General features: G+C 43.2%; 1 protein-coding gene across 6 annotated transcripts in view; it reads left to right on the forward strand.

The window, feature by feature from the left end:
- Positions 1 to 392: 392 nt before the first annotated feature.
- JAM2 (junctional adhesion molecule 2) overlaps positions 393 to 21,758 on the forward strand; it is a 51,050-nt gene continuing 29,684 nt past the window's right edge. The window contains exon 1 of one of the 6 annotated variants that reach the window (XM_048293597.1): positions 393 to 678. In XM_048293597.1, coding sequence (XP_048149554.1) covers positions 624 to 678 — 55 coding nt within the window. In that variant the 5' untranslated portion in view covers positions 393 to 623. Of the gene's footprint in view, positions 679 to 16,444; positions 16,552 to 20,569; positions 20,589 to 21,758 lie in introns of those variants that run through there. The other 5 variants (XM_048293595.1, XM_048293599.1, XM_048293600.1 and 2 more) reach the window with 5 other exon arrangements.

Consider the following 21,758-nt stretch of genomic DNA (forward strand, 5'->3'; position numbering starts at 1 on the left):
AAATCACTGCGACTTCTTTTGCCTTAAAGCAGCGCCTCGCCCTAACATCGCTTTTTTGTTAGCCGGAATATCCCAATGTTTTTTCCGTGATTTCACCCCGTTATCCTTACTTCCAGCCTGGGTGGATTTGCCTGAGGGAAACGCACCAACAGGAACAACGCTTTTCTTCGAGAAGTTTCAGCTTTTCCTAACGAAAAGTTAATTCTGTTGCAACAAATGTCCTTGAGCTTATGAAGATATACCAGCTTAAAAATAAACAAATAAATGAACAAAACGGAGAGAAGAGCTGCTGGATACAACACAACACGGCCCCTGGGATGCGCGGGGGCATTGCGAGGGCGGTAGAGGAGAGGGATGCTCCCGGAACCGCTGCCCGCCGCGGCTCCCCGCTCTCGGGCGGGCGGGCGAGCAGCCAGGGCACATCCCCGCTTCCAGCCCTGGCTCCTGCGTTCGGAGCGGGGAGACGCCTCCTCGGACACGTTAAAAGTTTGGGGCGGCTCCGGGCTCGGAGGAGGCAGAGCACGGGCGGTGCGGCTGCTGCGTCCAGGCTATCGCAACAGCTCCGCGGGCGCTGAGCCCCCGGCCCACCGGGCACCGCCCCACGCCGCCGCCGCCGAGGGAAGATGGCGAACCGCAGCCTCCGCCTGCTGCTCTTCGCTTACGTGGGGGTCCTGAGCTGTAAGTGGCCGCGTCCCTGCCCCACGGGGCTATCGCGAACCGCCGCCTCGGGGAGCACCCCGGGCTCCCCGCCCCGCTACGGCGCTGGGTTGTGGGGGGACGGCCCCCGCGAAGTCGCTATGTGTATATTGAGGGGGAAGGCTCCTGGAGGTGTCGCTTTCCCTCCCTCATCCCGGAGAGAGAGGAGCCAAGTCGCGTCTCCAAGAGCGAAACATGAACGAGCGCGTCCCCCGCCACAGCCAGGGCGGTGTGCGCTGATTCTTTCCATGTGACTCTTCTTTTCGGGCAGATGTAACCTGTTTAAGGCCAGCCTGGTTTAAGTGCCAGTCAGCGGCCGTCTGCCACCGTGCAAACTTTAGGATGCGGGCTGCGTAGTTTGCTTTTCTGATGGCCTTTACAAGGTGAATGAGCAAAGGGCGGGACCGCGTTTTCTGCTGCCAGCACTGGGTGCTGCATTTCCAGAACAGACTTGAGTTTCCAGTATTTTTATGGTCCTAACTCCTTAAAAACAAAAGGGTAAGGTTAGAAAAAGTTGGACAAAGATTCCCCAGCCAGAAAGCACGCATAAATAATAGGAAAAAACAGATCGTCCGGACACATACCTGCACAAAACCAGTGAATTAACAGTGTTAGTAGTGCCAGTCGTGATACGGCTGTCACTTTCAGATCACATCTTACAGTGCTTCTGTTGTATGCTTCTTATGTCTTATTGGTTTTTTGAGGAAAGGGCTGTACATGGAAATAGTGTTTTGAAAAGACTTATGTAGCAGAGTCGTGCAATGAAATGCCCACCTGGGACCAGTCCAGGATGGATTCTCAGTCTGTTGTAGATGTGGAACATCCATGGTACTGATGCTGGGTATATTTTGAGGTTTACCTTTCATTCCTCCTAACAGAACATTACCTAACAGAAAGTTGTGTGTGTGTAAACTTTTTTTTGCAGAGTCCTGTAGTGGAGAGACTTGAAGTGATGCATGTCTGATAGGTCTTTTCCTCTCTTTCTGCTCCTACAAGACCTTATAGAATTGTTGGGCTGTTAGCTGAACAGCTAGTGCAGAAATCCTCCTTCACATAGTAAATAATAATAATAAATATGATTTTCTTTTTCTTTTTTTTTACTTCATTTCTTCTTAATTGCATGATATATCTGAGCAGGTGAAGCTGCTGTGGTATTTTTTGGTGACACGTTTCAGTGTGTTCAGGCTGCTCAGCCTTCTGGTTAGTTGTCTGTTGCCAGTGCTGGCTTTGACTGCTAAGGAAATGATAGAGAGTGCAATACAGTGCATCAAAGTCTGGTGCCTACATTGTTATCAGACTTGGAGGTTTCTTCTTGGTGGGTGGGGTTTTTTTCCCCTTCCTGCCCCAATTCCAAAGAAATACCAGGTGGAAAGCAAGTTTACAAGCAAGGGGCTGATAAGAAGTCTTTTCATTAAGAAAGTGACTGTAGGTGAGTGGGTGTGCAAATGCTTATTGTTTGTGGGAGCCAGAGGAAAACCAGGCAGAAATCCAGGCAACCAGGAGTCTGCTGCTGCTCCTGTGGCTGGAGTGTGTTCACATTAACAGTAAGGCTGGGTAATTCTGGTGTCCAAGTCAGGCATATGGGCTGAGCAACCTCTTATGTGGGACCCATATTCTCTGGAGATGGTGGGAAATGGGCAGAAATTACTGAGGAAAAGAAAGTAGTGGTTGATACCTTACAAGCAGCATAGGGGTCGGCCTCTTCTCCCAGGCAACCAGCAACATGGCAAGAGGATACAGCCTCAGGCTGAGTTGGGGAGGTTCAGGTTGGACATCAGGAAGAACATGGAACTTGGTTGTAAAGCACTGGAACGGGCTCTCAGGGAGGTGGTAGGGTCACCATCCCTGAAAGTGTTCAAGAAACAACTGGACATGGCACTCAGTGACCTGGTCTAGTTGTGAAGGTGGTGACTGGTCAAAGGTTGGACTCAATGGTCTTGGAGGTCTTTTCCAACCTGTGGTTATATTGTGGAGCAGGTGTAGAGAACTTTCTTGGTAGTTAAGCTGCAAAAATTAAAAGCTGTATAAATTGATCACAGGGCATCAGCATAGCCAAAGTAGATGAGGTTTGGATTGCTTTTCATTGAGAACCTGCTAAGAAATATTCATGACCTGCAGAAATTGTAGTTTCTGTGAGCTAATCTTCCCTTCCATCTTTAATTTAGGGGAAAGTAAGGGAACTGGGGGTCTTTAATGATGTTCTCTCTTGGCATGAACTTCTGAAACTGACATCTGAAAGTTGTAAAAGGTGCCACAGCACAAGACTTGTGAGCTCTGTTGACAAGACAGAATATGTACAGAAATTATTGTTATAAACCATCATGGCTTCTTGGGAGGAAATAGTATGCACTGACCAACTGGCCTTTCTGTGAAGCATCTAGGTGTGATTTTTCTGAACATTAGTGCACATTGAAATTAGACTTCAGCTGGTGATGCTAGAAACAAATGCAGTACAATGTGTCTGTGTGAGGACAATGCAGAAGCAATAAATAGTAGTCTTACATAAATATTTGGAGCTCACTGGGGTAGTTTGAGCAATAAATAAGGTGATATTTTGTTTATTTGTTTATTTTGGCTTAAGAAAACCCCACTCCTTATTCCTCAGAAATCTTTCACTCAGGTACAGAGATTCTAGACCAAAGAAGCCTTTTGTTTCTTCCCCCTCCCCCCCCCCAACAAGAAATCATAAAGCATGACTTGCATTGCTTTGAGAATTGACAGTGGAAGTGTTTAAACTATACTTTCTTGACTCTATGTGATACACAACTGATGTACTCAAATTTGAGACTATTGTCAACCCTCAGTCTTTTGTTGAACACTCTTTGTTTGTTTGTTGATTAGCTTGGTAGGAACTGATTTCTAAATTATGCCATATTTAGGTGAGATGGGATTTCTTAAATTGTAAGACTGCATCCTTCTCTAGTAATATCTGTTCAACATAATGCTATAAAGCAGACTGCCTGGTTTTGGAGCGGGAGTAGGGGAAGAGGCATCAATTGAATGTTCATTCTCTTGCTGGTTTAGGTGAGAAGCAGTATTTCTTTGCTAAAGGCTGCTCGAGGTTTAGAAACATGCACAGACTCTTAGACACTCCAACATAAGTTGTAAGAGGAGAATAAGCTGCTAATATATAAACAAACAAATGAAAACTAAGTACAAAAAAGCAATGTTTGTTTCTAGTCTTCAGCCTAACATTTTTCATTTATGACTATGGTGATGCTGCACAAGATACCCAGATGCTTCTAAAACTGATACAAATTGACATGGTGGGAAGACTATTTCTGTCTTTAAAAGGGATACAAGGTTCTGTCCAGCTTATTTTATAACCTTTGCAATTTTACTTTCTTGTTTAGATCCTCAGGGCCCAGAAGAAACTGGCTGTGAGTTACTGGCATGTCTCTCAGAAATCATGGTTTTGCTGCATTTCAGCAAGTCATGCAGTTTTCCTTAAACCTGGGCATGCTGCTTGGAAGGGCCTCTGTATTCCTGAGAAGGCTCCGCCAGAAGTGTTACTGTTCTGTCTCCCTCCTGTCTATCCCCAGCAGAGAGGAGGCAGAGAGAGCTCTTCCTTGGCTGGCCCCATGGTATCATTCTTCTAGGCTGCTGGCTCCACAGCCTATTACTGGATGTGCAGAAGAGAAAATGAGGGTGGCTGTCTTCCCTCACTGCACACAGGAGGCAAGAAACATGCCTGGAAATGTCACATCAAGACAGTTGCAATTCCTTGTCTCTTTTTAAGGTGGATGTAGGCAAGAGGAGGACTTGCCTTTGTTATTGCTTAGCCTCCGAGGTCCTGTTTTCTCAGCTTTAATGTTGCAACATTTCTTTGTTCATGTTGTAGGATACGTATTTCTGGTAATTGTTAATATCACAGGGCATCTGGCATTAATAATCAGAGTTAAAACTACCACTGTCATTAGCAGATCTAATTGAACCTGGATGAAGTCTTCCCTCCCATTAGCTATTTAACTGAATTACACAAAGATATTTTCGTGATTATTTCCTGTATTATACCTATAATTCCTGCTGCATCCTGTTTTGGTAGCTGCCAGGTTCTGCTTCAGAAACTGGCTGATGCCAGTGCAAATGATTTGGTGAGAACACAGAGGTAATTGAATTTTGACACCATCTTTTCTTTTCAGTTGATTGATTTAACAAAACACCTGGTTTCATTTTTCATGACCTAGAGCTACCAAACTTGTCTGTGTTCACTGACTAACTCCAAATGTTATTTGGGGTATGTGCAGACCTGTTTTTAAAGTGAACTAAAAATACTACAGCAGGTACTTACCCCTCCTCCAAGGGTGCCCCAGGTGCTTTTGTTTCTTCTCAAGTGCTGGTGGTCACTAGGGAGAAGTCCTCTTGTGAAGTATGGGAGAATCTTCTTGCACATCTGATATTAAGAAAATTCAGTTTCCTCATAAATTCGCATGAGTAGTAGTAATATTTCTTCACTGAAGATAGACAGTGACATGCATGTGAACCTTCTGCAGTAGCAGTAAGCAAGCTTCGTTTGTTCAAGGGGGAGTAGATTTGTGCTGGTAGTGCTTTTAGAGAGCCATGAACAGCTAGTAATTCAGTTCTGCAATTGGGATGTAAAAGTTTACATCGGGTATGATCTACTTAGAATCAATCAACACTCAAAATGTAGTCTTGGTGTTGGAGCACTTCTGAAGACACTGGCTCCCTGCACATGGTGATCCCTTTTAAGAACACTTTTCTTAAATTAAGGCTTAGTGTCATACTCTTCCTTAGAAACACTAGAGATGACTCCAGTGCAAATGCTTATGTAAAGGAAGGGTACCCAAAATGTCCACATTGCGATATAAATATCTTGTATATTAAAGCAATTGAAGCACAAGGTAGACATTTGTATTTGCCCTTGCAGACTGTTTGCCAGGGCCATATGGAATGGCTAAACACCCTTGAAGTTCACTTGAAGTTATATAATGATATCAAACAAAACAAAATTTGCATAAAATAGTGTCCTTGTGGATGAGCTGTCTTGCTGTTTTTTCTTGGTTTGCTGGGGTTTTTTTCTCCACCATGATAACTTTGTGGCAGTATTGCATATATGTGGGAAAAGAGATGGTTTACAAGTTCTTACTGGCTAGTTCAGTTCTAGTTCAGTACCATGGAGTGAGCACTTTAATGGAAACTGAGGGAAATGTTACGTGGAAGCTGTTTATTTTGTTTCAAGTAATTCCTTCTATTCTGGTTAGCTCACCCCCTCTCCCACCACTCCCACCCCAATTTTGTAAAGCTAACTTTGTTAAAGTTTTTCTTTCTGGCATGTCTTCTCCCATCCCCAGTACTTTTGAAAGAACCATCAGTTTTAGCAAAACATTTCCGCAGAAAAGCCTGTCACGTCTTCCTCAAAGCACTGTGATTGTGTTGTAATTCCACTTCAGGAAGCTTAAAGCAAATATTATGGTGCCCTGTAATCAAGACAAATTATTTGTTTCCTTCATGTAAAGGCTGGTGTTTTTTAGCGAATTGAATATGTATTTCAAAGAATGAGACAGCAGATGAGGCTGGAGAAGCATTTGGATGATTGCCGGTGCTTGCGCTCACCTGTATTTCCAAAATCACTTTTTTTCCTGGAGGACTTCAATGAGTTATGTCACCTCTGTGCTCACAATGAATCATCAAGCACTCAAGTGCTTACATAAAATTGCTTAAACTAGGCAGAAAGTAAGCTTGGCAGCAGAACATCTAGTCCTGTTTGCTTGTTGGTTTCTAACACAGTAGGAGGTGAAGGAGCTTTTGGAGAAAGAAGAAGGGGAAAATAGCAATTTCTGAACTAGAGCAAGTCATGTAACAGTTGTAGTTGTTGAACCACTAGTAAGTCTGTAAGCCTTTCTGGTTAATAGAAATTAAATCAGGCATCCATTTTCTCCCAAAGATTATTTGCAGGGGAAAACATGAAAAAAAATCTGGTAATAAACCTTTTTGAATGATAGCTTTTCAAAAGTTCAAAACTTAGCAGTTTTCAGTAAGAGATGGGAAGATCAAACTTGAATTGAAATAGCTAAAATTTGATTCTGATTGTTTAAAGAGGTATGAAATGGTCAGATTTGAGCTGGAAAGAACAGACCCTACGAGTATGAAGTTTCAATAGATATATTTCATAGCTCTTAGGTGGATTAACATCTTAAGGATTCTACATGATTTGACCCCATCCAAAGCACTGGATCAGATTCAAAGGGAAACAAAATATATTATTGTCTGGATGGAAAAATTATAGGGTTGTTTTGATACCAGATAATTTTAACAAAACAGGCTATATTTGTTGTTCACAAACTTCTAACATATTACTTGGAGGTATTAATGGAAAATTCCTGAGAAATTACATTTGCTCAAAGTAATATAATATAGAAACCAAAAAGATTGTATCTCAGCCTGCAGAAAGTGCCCAGTATGAATTGGGAGACAATCTTGGGGGTGGTTATGCTAAGGACTTATGTATGTTAGAGTTGGACAGCTGTTTGTCCTTGACGTAAAAATATGAGGAAAATACATGCAGAAAACTAGCATTTGAATGCCTATTATCTAGTCAGACAGCAGTTTGCCACTAGAATATATAGACAGTATTTATCTCTGGAGGCCCTGGCTCATAACTGAAGCCTTCTAGCTGCTGTAGTGGCAAAAATGAGTAAAAAAAATGTTGGACATTAGGATTTCTCCTTTTTTTTTTTTCTTTCTCTCAGGGAATTTTCTTCCATTTGTTGCCTAAGAGATGAGAACGACGATACTTATGAGACAAAAGATGTGGCTAGGAGGAGGAGGAGGCGGAAGGGTGCAGTTGGCTACCCTCTTAGCTGGAGGCCTTTCTCTTGGGAAGTGCAGAGATACTGCGAGATTTTGGCTGGGGACAGTCACGGGGACTGGGCTCAGCTCCTTGCTGTCTCTCATTCTCGGGACCAAAGGAGAATGGTCAGGCTGCTGCAGGGAGAATTCACTGCCTCCGTGGAGTCCAGCCCTTCACTGCTTCTCCTACCATAGGTGAGCCTTTGTTTGTAAGAGCAGCTATTGTACTGAGACCTTTTCAACACCCGATCTCACTGGAAAGGACCCTTACTATTGGTGTGACCCAGCCCACTGCGGGGCTGGGGCAGTGTGATGCCAATCAATCCCAGCCCATCCCCTGGATCGAGTTTCCCGAAGGGGCAGACTTAGAGGGTGGGTCGAGGGGAGGCTCAGAAGCCTAAGCTGCACTCCCCCGGGCAGTGCCCGGGTACAAGCCGCCTCCCCTGGTTTGGGAAAATTCTCGGTTACTCGGTTGTTCGTTGGTTCTTTGTTATAACTCCCGCCTCTTGGTTCCCCCCCCGCCCCCCAGTGGTTCTTGTTACATTGTGTCCTCCCCCTGGCTTGTAGCTCATTGGTTGTTTTCACCTTTCACCGCGGTTTTCAAATTCCCTATAAAACTGAGGACAAGCCTCAGGGGGGGGGCCTTCCCGTCTCATTCCATCCCTTCCGAGCTTGTTTGGGTTGCAAAACTTCTGACAATAAGCCTGTTAGAAGCCAGACCAGAACAGCCTCTCTCTTCCTTTGTCTCCGAGCTAACGTGAGCCAGTACCATCGGCTCCTGCCATGTTCCCTCTGCAATGAAGCCAGCTAGCTAGCTCAGCCAGCAGCCCTTTTCCTGATGCCGAAGTCGCTTCAGCGACGCGCAGAAGTAACGCAGCTGGACTCTCTCTGACCTGGGGCATGCCAGAGCTCGTGCCTCGAGCACCAAGACCACCTGCTTGGGTGCCTCAAGGGAAAACCCGGGACTCCGACCCCAATTGGAGGGAGTGTCTCCCAGCTGCCACTGCCCAGCTCCACTGTCTTCTGCCGCTGCTTCAGGCTTTTTGCTACACTTTAACCTGACAGCCCAGACACCCCGCAGCTCTGGAGTTTTTGCTACACTTTGTCACCCCAGGTGTGCTCCCCTCTGCTGTTCCAGCCTGCTGCTCTGAGGTTCCTGATACAGTCCTTTTTGCCATCCAGAGGGGCACCGGGACCCGCTGCCCCGTGTGAGTTTGCAAAGGGAGCTTCTTTTCTCTCTGTCCCACCAGCTGAGGCGCCATTAACCACGTGGAGAGGCAGCTGAGCCTACGCCACAGCGCCCCCTGCAGGCACGAGGGAACCATCGCACCCGCCCTGCCTGGCCGGGAGCCAATAGCGCCCCTGCCGGCTGTGAGTGGAACTGCACTGAAGGGGAAAGGACCCCACAGCCGAGAGAGGCTGTGGTTGGGTCTCTGGAGGGTTTTTTCTGTTTGTTGCTGCTGTTGTTGCTTGTTTGCCTTGTATTTTATATATATATATATTCCAGTAAAGAACAGTTATGCCTTTTCCCATATCTTTGCCTGAAACCTCTGTAATTTCAAAGTTATAATAATTAGGAGGGAAGGGGGTCGTATTTTCCATTCCAAGGGAAGTTCCTGCCTTCTTTGGCAGGCACCTGTCTTTCAAACCAAGACAAAAAACATCTCTAAAACAATACCTGTAGAATGCGTTGGTGTGTTTAGGTGCATGCTCTGGGTCACTTTTGTGCTCTAGTACCCTTACTGTTACGATAAAATGGCCTTAAAAGTAAATATTGATTCTTTGCTGTGCCAGTTTGGCCAAATTTAGAAATATATCTTCTGAGGGAAGACACAACCACCCCTCCCCCACCAGGTTCAGGAAAAATAAATTTTCCTCGAAGGAAAGTGAAGGAGATTAAACTATTTATTTAACAAGCACACGGGAAAAGGAAAACAATGCTAAATAATAAAATCTCTCGCTGTGGAGAAAAAAACCTGGGAAAGTGTTAGAGTCCTCCCTTTGGTATCCTTGGAGCTGGGGCTTGGCCCAGGGCCAGGCCCTCTGCGCTCGGTGGAAAGTCCTCCTGATGTGTTCTAATATTGAAGCAGTCCAGCAGAAAAGGGGGAAAATCCAAAATTCCAGGGAAGGGGAAAAAAAAATTCAACTCTCAGTCTCTCTCCGGAGAAAAAGAAGCTGAACCACTGGCCAAAAGCTGACTGGAAAGCCGCAAGCCGAGTGCCTCCTCCCTCCCCTGCCGCAGCTGGAAAAAAAATGCTATCTCTGTGTGACCTTGAACAAGCTGCAAACTGCTTTGAAAAAGTTTTGCTCAGTTTTTTTCCTTCCCCCTCTCAGCTCAGTTTAGAGGCATAGAAAGGCACAAAGTTAATTTCTGGGCATAGGACAGCGACATGGGATATAAATCATAAAGTCACCCCAAGACATTTGCATTTTAGACTATTGGGCCACTTAAAGTGATTTTTCTGCCCCTTCTCCAGTCTTTGAGGAGGTCACCCACAAAGGAGAGAAATTCTCTCTTAAACTCCTGGCTTCTTGTTTGTGTCTCTTGCTTCATGTACCCATGAGCCAGATTGACTGGGATTTTGGGAAGTGTGACAAGACTTTGATTCAGCTTTGACACTGTCCAAAGTAGTGGTGCTGAGCATTTCCAAGACTGGGATTCAAGCACGCTGACCAAGTTATTTAATAACAAAAGACAATACTTACGTATTTGGGCAGTCTGATTTCCTGCCTAAATAGAGAAAAGTCTGGGTGCAGATGAGAAGTGATGGCTTTGGTGTGGCAGGACCTAGGAGCACTGCTGGCCAGGAATCCCTGCAGTTCTTCCCTATGAGGGTGGTGAGGCCCTGGCAAGGGTTGCCCAGAGAAGCTGTGGCTGCCTCATCCCTGGAAGTATCCAAGGCCAGGTTGGATGGGGCTTGGAGCAAGCTGGTCTAGTGGAAGGTGTCTCTGCCCATGGCAGAGGGGGTGAAACAAGATTTGGAAAAAGGTATATTCTTTAGTAACTTCTACCAGACAAATACATATTGTTTAATTGCTTGAAACTTAGAAGTTTCCAGTCAGGAATTTATACTGCACATAAGCAACTCCATCTTTTTTGCAACACTTGTAGGAATGCTTAAATAGAAGAGGATTATCTCTAAACCCAAAGTATTAGAATATCAAAGGGAGACATCTCTGATATCGTCTTACCACTGTTCAGAAACAAAAATGTGTGATTAATGTTGCTGGGTTGAGTTCTTTTGCTGTGTTATTGGTTTATTGGGGGGGGGTTGTGTCCGTCCGCACCTCCTGTGCTTTTTTTTTCCCCCCAAGAGCAAACGTGTATCACAGGGTTCCCCTTGAAAGGTAGGGAAGAACTCCCTTTTTCTTTTCCTTTTTTTTTTTTCCTTTATGCGCTAATGTCCACATAAAGCCCAATTAGAAGTCCATTAACAGCAACGTTTAGATGGTGGAAGAGTTTGTGCAAAAAAGGTCTTTATCCTGCAAGAAGCCTCAGCAGCTTTCCATCTAAATGTCAGTAAATATTTTCATGTGAAAGGTAAATGTTTTATTTTTAGTCAGTGTTTGATTATTCTTTGTATCTTGCCATGAATGCTGCTGTGGCCTTCTGTTCACCAGCATAATGGTCCTCCCTGGTGTAATGTGAGTCACTGAATCATGAGACTGTCATAATCATTTGAGAAGCTTCTATAAGGAAAATCAGTATTTCAGTATTGGAATAGAGCAATACAGCACCTGAAAATGTAAAAAAGAGGAAGCATTGGGACAGACAGGTAGTAGCAAGTGCTTGTAAGATTTTGATGATGCTTGTGGAAGGTATCTTTTCAGCTTTATACCGGCTAGCGCTTGTATTTCAATGCCTTAGAAAGCCTCAAGCAGCCTTGAGAGGTAGCAAGGGCGATCTAGCACTTTAGTAGCTCTAAAATTGGTACCTGAATCAGCTGCAGAGCAAATACCATCAGCAGAAGCAAAGAGGGAGAAATATAGCTCCCTGCTCGCTCAATTCCCTACAGTTAGAAGCTTTCAAATGAGACAGACAACCAGAGATGTTCACAGGAAAGTTGCTGAGCTGAGAGAGAGGGCGTAGCCTCCCCTCGACCATCTTTTATTAGGAGAAGGGGAAAGGGGAGGACTGGGGGCGGACCCGGGGTGACCGGCCAATCAGACACTGCTAAAGAGTCTGAGTTACATTTGGCTTTGCCCGCGCTTGGAACAAAGGAGCTCGGAGCACATGGGCAGGAGCACGTGTCTTTGGGAAGGGGAGGGGAAGCTCAGAGCAGGCAGCAACAGATGCTGTTGTAGTATTGGAATGACTAGTAAAGCAAAGACATTGAGACACTCCAGATTTTCTGGTAACATCCAACCTGGTGCCTGGGAGAAGAGGTAGAGAAAAGTAGGGAGACGCATCTGTAGTGGAAGTATGCTTAGATATCAAAAAGTGGCCTTTGGGCTGAAGTAGTTTATGGTTTTGTTACTTGCCAGTCCGTGTAAGAAGCCTTCACATAATTCCACTTGTAAGTCGATTGCGTTTTTTTTTCTCCTTTCCTAAATAAGACCTACATTCCGGACATCAGCTAGTGCTGTTTGAATCACATGATACAGAGCTTTTCTGAAATGTGTTAGGCATAAAGAGTAAATGGAATTATTCTCTATGTGTTTGATGCCATGAAGATTTTTGCCTTTTCTTTTATACCCGTTATACCTTTTTACAGCTTCTGTATTCCTAGTGCTTCTTGCCTACATTCTTAGACTTGTTTGTTAAGCTAAGAGACTAAACATTTTAGAAGCTTCGTAGCTAGGGATCAGTGTGCCCCAGACCCCAAGGTCCTCTCCAGAACATATTCTCTAAACCAAGATAGAAACATCCAGGGGAAGGTTCCTTGGGGAGGGGGGGCTCATTTGAACCTCTCATTGGGGAATCTTTGATAGATATGCTAATTAGTAAAGCCTATAATGTTATACCCAATGTTGGGGGGGGGCACACAAGAGGAGAGACACAGAGACACAGGGAAAGACTCGGTGGGGTACATCTTGATGCATATGACCTGGACGTGTACACCTAAGGATCCTTAAAAATAAATACCAAGGTAAAATCCCTTTTCCCCTTCTAACCATGTATGCCTCTTGATTTTAAGAGCAGGAAAAGGCATCAGTTCAGTGAAGTGTTGTTGAAATGATGGCTCAGGGGTATTTGCAGAAGTTAATGTACTTATAGCACTTGTCTTCAGACCCTTTCAATAAATAATGTTTTGGGGGATAGAAAGTCATCTGGGGAAGCTTTGTCAGCAGGGAATCAGCAATATTTGTAGAGAGACTGACTAAAAATTTTTTCAGCTCTGCCTTTTCCCTGCCACTGAACACTGTTTTTATTTAATTTATGTTCCAGTTGTATCTTTACAACTCAAAACACGAACAATCCATGTGCAGTTACTACTTGCTTTCCAGTTGTGTTTAAATTCTTAGCCACCTTGCTGAGGGGTAAGAAAGGAAGGAAAACAGTGCTACAGAGGCTTTGTCCAGTTGCTGAAAGACAGTGGCTTTCTGACATAAGTAGCTGTTGGGAGGACTGATTTTTGTGAGACAAGAATTAAATGATGCCTCTATAAGCATTTACACATATTTAAAGTTTATTAAAAGTTTTTGAAAGCTATGTGAACAGAGAAAGAGGAGGGGGACAGCAAGTTCTTCTTGTATGTACAGACTTTCAGGTGCAGAACATATTTCCTAAGCTAACCCTATCTCAAGGCACACTAAATAGTATGTCCAGTTGTTGGGGTTTTAGGAGTTCTCCTGTTTTCTTTTTCTCTTAAAGAATTTTCCCCATGCATGCTGCCAGGGGGACAAATTACTGGGTGCTTAAGAAAAACAAAAGACCTGGCCACAGGGGGAGGGGTCCATCTGGCTACTTTCTTTCACCTGGGCTTGTGGGCTGTTAGTTCCTGGTGTTTGGATGGAGAGAGAGGCTGGAAGGAATTCGTCAGCACTGCAGGCTTCTGCTTTTTCGGCTGCCTTCCTTCTACTGGAGAGACCCTGGGATTCCCAAGCCCGCCTTTCCCTGCCCCACTGGGAGGCGGACTGCGGCCGCCCTGCCCCCGCCGTTGCTTCAAGCCTTCGCTACTCTGTAGCCCTGCACGCGCTGCCTGCCCAGACCTCCAGGGGTTCCCACTGCAGCTCCGGAGTTCTATACATCTCATCTGCCACCCAGGATTTGTGCTCATCCCTGCTGTTCCAGCCTGCCGTTCCCGAGGGTCCTGCCGGACACCGGGATCAGCTGCCCAGGGGTTTGTGAAGCCTTTCTTCCATCTCTTCCCGGGATCCCAGTGCCGCGTGCTCCCTGAGCTTGCTCCGGAGCGCCCCCTGCAGCCACGGGGGAGCCATCGCACCTGCCCTGCTCACCGGGAGCCGCCAGCGCCCCTGCTGGCTGTGAGAGGAACTGCACCCAGGGGGAAAGGGCCCGACAGCCGAGAGAGGCTGGCACGGGTTTGTGGTTCTGTTTGCTGTTACTGCCATAGTTATTATTATTTGTTTGCCTTGTTGTCCACACATACATATATAATAGTAAAGAACTGTTATTTCTATTCCTCATATCTTTGCCTGAAAGCCCCTTAATTTCAAAATTGTAATAATTCGGAGGGAAGGGGGTTGCATTTTTTTTTCATTTCAAGGGAGACTCCTGCCTTCCTTGGCAGACACCTGTCTTTCAAACCAAGACACCAGTGTAGATATGTTAGTAACTTAAACACCCTCAGTTTTGGAATGGGACTAATCAGTTTTGAAAGGGGAAAAATTTTCTACTACATTGTGTTACTCTTAAAGCTGCAATCCTGCATCTGTATGCTGTGTTTGAATCCCCCATACCTTTATGGAGCCCTGCTGAAACCTTGCATGTAAAAAACAATCTGATTATTTTAGATTGCCAGTTGTGGTGACTGAAGGGTAGACAGTTCATTCTTAAGCTGCCTCTGCCGTGGGATGGGATACATGTGCTGGGTGGACAGATAGTATCCAAGGAAGTTTTATGGCTAAATGGGACAAAAGGTTTTGCTATAAAATTAGACTGTTTAAGTAGAAGGAATGTGTAGACTTGGCTATGAAGAGTTTCATACGAAGAGTTGCGTTACACATCTGTAAATTCTGAAGTGGATAATCTTTCCCATATAAGAGTAATTAATTTTTTCCTGTAAGGAACCTATTCCGTTTCTGCCCTAAAACAACACCTGGCACTCATAAACATAAACAATAAAAACTTATGGGCTTATTTTTCAAAGGTTCTTTCAGCAAAACTATTGAACTTTGACTGAGCTGGTGATGAATTTCTCTTTGAGAAATGTTGGTAGCAATATATAATTCAACAAACCATCTTGTTCCCTTTCTTGATTTCTTGTCCACTCATAGCTCTGCTGATGCTCTGTACCATCCAGGCTCATTACAACAAATTCAGCCCTGCAACAACAGTAGGAATAAATATGTAAATTTACCTAGATCCTCTTACATAAAATTGTTCTGTGAATTTAGAGCTGAACTCTGAAGACCTTATTTTGTGTTTGGGTTCCTTGTGATTACAGTGTTTATGCTGATATGCATATGCCTGAGTAAGCTGTTCGCCAGTATAGTCGTTGGACTGTTCTTCAGCCAAAGTGGTATTATTTAGTCTTAATATAATCAGGGCCAGGGCTGTCCCCCTGTGCTGGGCACTGGTGAGGTCATACCTCGAATCCTGTGTCCAGTTCTGGACCCCTCACTGCAAGAACGACATGGAGGTGCTGAAGCATGTCCAGAGAAGGGAACTGAGCTGGGGAAGGGTCTGGAGCACAAGTGATGAGGAGTGACTGAAGGAGCTGGGAATTTTCAGCCTGGAGAAAGGGAGCCTCAGGGGGCAACTTCTCACTCTCTACAACTCCCTGACAGGAGGGTGTAGCCAGGTGAGGTCGGGCTCTTCTCCCAGGGAACAAGTGACAGAACAACAGGAAATGTGTCAGGGAATGTTCAGGTTGGACATCAGGAAGAAATTCTTCTTGAGAAGGATTGTCAAGTATTGGAATGGAATGCCCAGGGAGGTGGTGGAATCCCCATCCCTGGAGGTGTAGAAGGAATTACTGGACATGGCACTCAGTACTCTGGTCTGAGAGGCAAGGTGGGGATTGGTCACAGGTTGGACTTGATGGTCTTGGAGGTCTTTTCCAACCTTAATGATTCTGTGACTTCTAAAGGAAACTTTAAGCACTAATAGTGTCACACAAGTTTCTACAGCATCAATATGTCATGAGCAGTTGGTTTTAAAGGGCATACAGGCAGAAGTAGGCAAAGTAGATGACAAAACCCTAGTTTAAAGCAGCATATATGTTTATATGGCAGGCATGGCTTCATAAAATGTGTTGGTCTATTGACTCTAATAAGTATTCTAGAAATGTAACATATGGGTTTTGATATGTGTGCTGTAAAGGTATTGTAGACAGCCATTTTAACCACCAGACTTTTAAGCACTAAAGTTGTGCTGGAGATAGTAGTGACCCAGGAGGCAGAATCCTTAATTACATATGGTTTACTCTAAAAAAAAAAAAAAAAACATGGCTTAAAAAAAATTTTTATTGTATTTTTACAGAATTGCAGGATTGCTGACATCTTTTTTTAATTTCATTTTTGTCTCAGTTGGAGACCATTTAAAGGAGGACATTCTGGAATGAGTTGTCTCCTCTAAAGAGTTCTAACAATCCCTTTCCAGCAATAGGAAATGAATACTAATAGAGGAAAATGAAAAAAATACACAACAGTTTATTAACAAACAGAATGCCCACAAGGCAGGAAAAAAAGTAAATAACTGCTAGATATCAAACGGTTAGACTTCACCCCCCCACACACACACTGGAACAAAGACCCAAAATGCCAGAGATTTCCTGTTCTCAATACGCAATACAAGACGGCGTCGGCTTCCCTCTCGGGAAGGCAGGAGCTTTCACAGAGCAGTTCCAGCAGCAGACGAAGATCCGGCGGCTCATCTGGCATCAACCTTCTCCCCACCGCAAGTGCAGCAGATCACGGCAGGTAAAGCAGCTGGGCTGGAGCCTCTCAGTGTGTTTTCTTCCCAGCTTGGCGTGATTTACTGCGGCTTGGGTCGGAGCGGGGCAGCTCTGCTCCTGCTGGCACAATGTCCCTGGTCTCTGACAAGCAGCTGCTCAGTTCGCCTTAAGGCAGCCCAAAGATTGCTACTGCAGCTTCTCCAAGCCAAGGAAAGGAAAAGCTTTTTGCCTGGGCCAAAAACCAAGCCAGCCCAGCAAAACCCATGCCACAGAGAACTGCAAAAAACCTGGGTGGGGAGTTTTTAAAAATGCTCGAACAAAAGCAAAACTCTTCATCCCCCTGGTCCCCCACACACCAGGTCTTGGGCTACAGGATCTTAAAGATACAATACCCATTTTTGTGCACAGAGCAGAGGATCATGGAATACACTATCATAATAAATCACTCCAAGACAATTTTTGTGACAGTGAAACAGCTTAGTGTAAGCACCTGCAGACAAGATCACCTAATCCCATTACATGAAGGAGCAAACCACTTAATTGTGAATATTGGCTCATGTACTGAGCTTTGCCTTCTTCTGATGCAAAGCTGCAAAGTGTTTCATCAGGGAAATACTCTCGAGGATGTGCCTTCTAAAATGTCTCTCCTGTGGAAAGCTATGATGATCACCACGTTAAAATTTATGCTTGATTTAAAAATAGATAAGGAAGGCATAGAATTTGTTTGTTCCTGTTTCCTGTGTAACTTTCCAGTGTTCTAATGTTTTCTAATCTGAATATCCATATGTTGCTTTGCTTGTGTAGCTTTTACTGTGATGAAGACTGTAGTGTTTTGTAGTTGTGTTTTTTAATTTTCTTCGTCTCCTTTAAGGAAAACTTAGCACCTCTGATTCTGTGACCTATTGTTCCCAGCTCTACCTTCCGGAGGATTTCTTCTAATCAACCTTCTCCTTTGAGTGTGAAAAACATCTTCTCTTTGTTCTAGCTTCTCTTGGCATGTGTTAGCCTTAATGGAATTAGAGTGGCTTCAGTCTTGTTCAAATGTGCCAGAAGATGTTTCTATAAAAACTGGTATTAAACAACTAAATTATCTATTAAAGATAGATTGAAGAATTAAGGTTAAAAATATATATTCATACTGTAAACTACAATGTTGATTGAACGTACTAGTCACCAAACATCACTGTTAGTTGCTTCTGCCAGGAAGGGACTATTGAGCAACCTTGGTAATATAAAAAATCATGTGTGAATGAAAATGGGATGAGCTAATTTGGCCATTGCATTTGGATTGTTTTAACCATGAGAAGTGGTCATCATGTTTCCTGCTCATGAAGAACCTGGTCTTTAGTCTGGAAGACAAAAAGCTTAAAAACTAAGTTCAGTGCTGTTCTATCTCTCAATAAGATGCAGTCCTAAAATTCAGGGTTCAAGTGACATTTACACAAGTGAAACTACCATCCCCACCCCCAGTTACTGGAAACATCTCCTCAGAAATCCTAAATTCACAAAGCATTGCACAAGACTCTTGCTGAATATTTAAAGAGCATCCTACCAGTGTTGGAAGGACAATTTTTTTTTTTTAATGGGCATGCTAAATAAAATGAAGCCATGGTAGTGTGTCCCAAAGTCATCAAAATTTGTATGAGAAAAACCATATGTGAAGCCCTTTTTAAAGACTCACCACAAGGAGTTACACACATTGCATACAGAAGTATATTCTAGGTCAATGTTTGCTTCAGAAAGAATGGGTTTTTAAAAAAAAATTAAAGAATTTCAGATGTTCTATCTCCTTCGGGGGGGGGGGGGGGGGGGGAAGTAGTGGAATATAAGGTGGCAATGCTGACTTGGTTTTGGTCACTATACTTTGCTCCAAATGAGACATTTTTCTGTAGTTGGCCAAATTAGCTATCCTGCCTGCCATCTGAGATCTGTTTGCTGTGCACAATTCTGGTTAGTCAGCAACTCCTATACCTTTAGAAGCCAGAACTTAATACAGTGTTGTATGTACTCATCGTCAGCAGTGGAAGTGTTTTGTAGAATTATTGAGATTAATCAAAAAAGTGTTGAGAAGATCCACTAGAGCAAAACTGCTATGAACTTGAAAGGGACTGAGGATGGCAGATGGGTTGAAACTGGATGATCTTTACGTTTTTTTCAATCCAAATAATTATATGATTCTGTGATGCACAGGAAAATTGGTTCCAGCTTAAATTAATAGGACTAACTATAGGATGAGACACCTCTTCACTATACCAACATATTTACTTGCAACAGTTTTAAATTATAGTGTCAAGGTGTTCTTCCTAAACATCTGGAAACATGCTCCAACAGTAAGGGAATTTGTTTGACTTCACTGGTTCTGAATGAGTAAGGACTCCTGTTCCATATGGTGTTTACTGGAATTGGAACTAATACTGGTTAGTACCATTTGAAAGTAAACTAAATCTGTTTTCAGGATTTTTAAGATAAATAATGGGTGTATTTATAGGTTTATAAATGAGGTGACTTCATGAAAGTGTTTATTCTTTCCAAATTGTTTGGCAATTCCAGCAAAAGTCACTTAAAGGTTGTAGGAAACTTCAGAGATCTTTATCTCAAATTGTGGGCCAGAATGGTTGTGTTCATTTGGGGAGTAGTGAGGGTGTTGTTTGTTTCTTCTGGTTTCCCAACCCTCTTGTGTTTCAGAGCTGATTTTACAGTGTAAATCAGTCTTGGTACTGTTGAATTCAGAGGAACATGCCAGTTTGAACTGGGTACTGAGCTTTGTTTTGCAGATTTAGTAACATGCAGTTTCCCTAGGTGTTTGCACAGGCAAGCATTTCTATTGGATTGTTATCCCTAGTAGCGCAAAGGGAAATCTATTTGTTCGGCTCTGAACTGTGTGATACGAGGCGAGTGGGACAGCAGTGGCAAGGGGCTTCTTCACCAATGGACTATTTACATGTTCTTTTGAAACATGATGGCACTAAACACATGTCCTCAGCATCTTGATGCATATTAAAATAAGCAACAGCTGAAACAGCTGTAGGCTCTCACTGCATTTGCAGGCTGTCTTTGAGCCGCTGATGAGTTGCTGTGGAAACCACTGCTGAGAAGGGCCAGGAGATGTCTGGAAAATAGGCTTTTTTTGAGAGCCTGACTAGTTTAAACCCCCATCCCCCATTTGCAGAAGCTCCCTCTGAATTGCCACGGAGACAAGAGGAGTACTGAAATTTTAAGACTTGTAAAAGTGCGAGCTATAAATATTTATTTGGCTAACAGCATATGCTTTCTGTGATGTCTCTCTGTTGGAATAAACTCCATGGTACATTGAACCTTTGCAGGTTGTGCATTCTGTGCATTCAAATCCTTCCTCTCTTCTGTGTGAGTAGAAAAAAAGGAGGCAATATAAACTTTGAAGGTAATTAAATGTTACATTTTGATTATTAATTATAAAACATTAAATTATATTTTTTCTTCAGTATTTCCCCGTCTCATGCAGTAATCTTTCAGTGTTGGGGACTACTGAAAGCACTTAGGAGGCTGCTGAGTTTATCTAAAATTGTTGTACTTTTGTGTTCAGTTTCTTCAGAAAGGCTGACGTAAAGAATCTCTTGCTTTCTTGACCTGTGCCACTTGATTTTTTTTCCTGTCCACTTTCTCCTCTACAAGCACTTCAAGTTTTGTGTATCCAGAGCCAGCTTAGGGCTCTGAAATGAAATGAATCATTAACATGACCTTAAATTCCTAGGAGTCCTACTGATAACTTTAGATAATTGGCTCTGAAAACTTCAGTCTTTTGCTACTTTTACTTTCAAGTTGGTTTTTGGGGTGGTTTTTTTTTTTGGTTTTTTTTTTTTTTTTTTTGCTTCACTTGAAAGTTCAGAATAAAAGCACCATGACTGCTGTGCTGGCTTTCCAGATTTCACTAAACAGTGCCCACAAAGCTGTGGATTAAGTCATTCTTAGGTTGACATTATAAATAAAAATCTCTTGCTTGGTCTGATCCGATCTGAAGCATTTAACTTCTTTTTCCTGTGAGACTGTGTTCCTCAAATCATCCAACATCAGCTTTTACTACAGGTAGAAATCTTTTCCTTAGTCTCTTTCTGGAAATGCTTCTCTTCCCTGTTTAAATAACTCCTGGCTGAATGAAAATGCTGTTCTGCATTCTGTTTCTCATGTGATTTCCACTAAAAAGACAGTTATTGAAGCTGCTTTAAACCTGCTTTCTGTAAAGATGAGTGGGAAGGATTGGGTTTGGGTTTATGCTACATCTAAGTAAAAGAATACTTTTTGTATTAGGCTCTGGAACTCTGGATATGTAATTAGTAAATCCACATGTAGTTCCTATTCATTTTCCTGTTGCGTCCAGATTCTTAGCAGCTTTTTGTAGGGGGGAGAAGTGAGGGAAAACAGTTCAACAAAAGCTTTACCCAGTTGTCAAAGAGTGCAGTGGCTTTCTAACATAAATAACTGTTGTGAGAATGCACTGATTTTTTGAGAAAATAATAAAGTGATGTCTCTAGAAGCATTTAAATATATTTAAAGTTTGTTCAAAGCTTTTGAAAGCTATGTGAACAGAGAAAGAGGAGGGGGCAGACAGTTCTTGCATATACAGACTTTCAGGTGCAGAATATTTTTCCTAAGTTAACCCTATTTCCAGGCATGCTATTTAAAATAGTATGTCCAGTATAGATATATTAGTAACTTAAACACCTTCAGTTTTGGAATGGGACTAATAATCTGAAAACGGGAAAAATTATCTACTGCATCATGCTGCAATAGAGAAAATCTATTTGAAACTGGGCAGCCATTTAAAATCTGTAACTTTAGGTTAAGTTTTGATTGGTTGTGGCTGGGGGTTTTGGTTGTTAGTTGGTTTGCTTTGGGGTTTTGATTTCTTTTTCCTTTGAAACAACTTAGTACTTGTCAGGGAAGGAACCTCCCGAAAGTGCATTTTAGGGTGGCACCTTGCTCTCTTGCAGTAGAAGACCTGCAGGCAGGAGACCTTGAAACTTGACAGGTTTGTCTTACTTGAGTATCTGTAGATATATTTTTTAATAATTTGACTGCTTTTGTTCTTGAGGTCTTTTATTAAAGAAAGGTGAAGAGTGTCTGCTGGCTTCCCAGCAAAACATTTAATGTCTGTGTCATATACGTAACTGACCTACCATCTAGATGCTGGCCTTGTTGTCAGCCTCAAATGTGTATCTCTGCTCAGGAGAGCAGCTGGAGTGGAGGATTAGACAG

Source organism: Corvus hawaiiensis, chromosome 2 (genome assembly GCF_020740725.1).
Source record: "Corvus hawaiiensis isolate bCorHaw1 chromosome 2, bCorHaw1.pri.cur, whole genome shotgun sequence".
Lineage (NCBI taxonomy): Eukaryota > Metazoa > Chordata > Aves > Passeriformes > Corvidae > Corvus > Corvus hawaiiensis.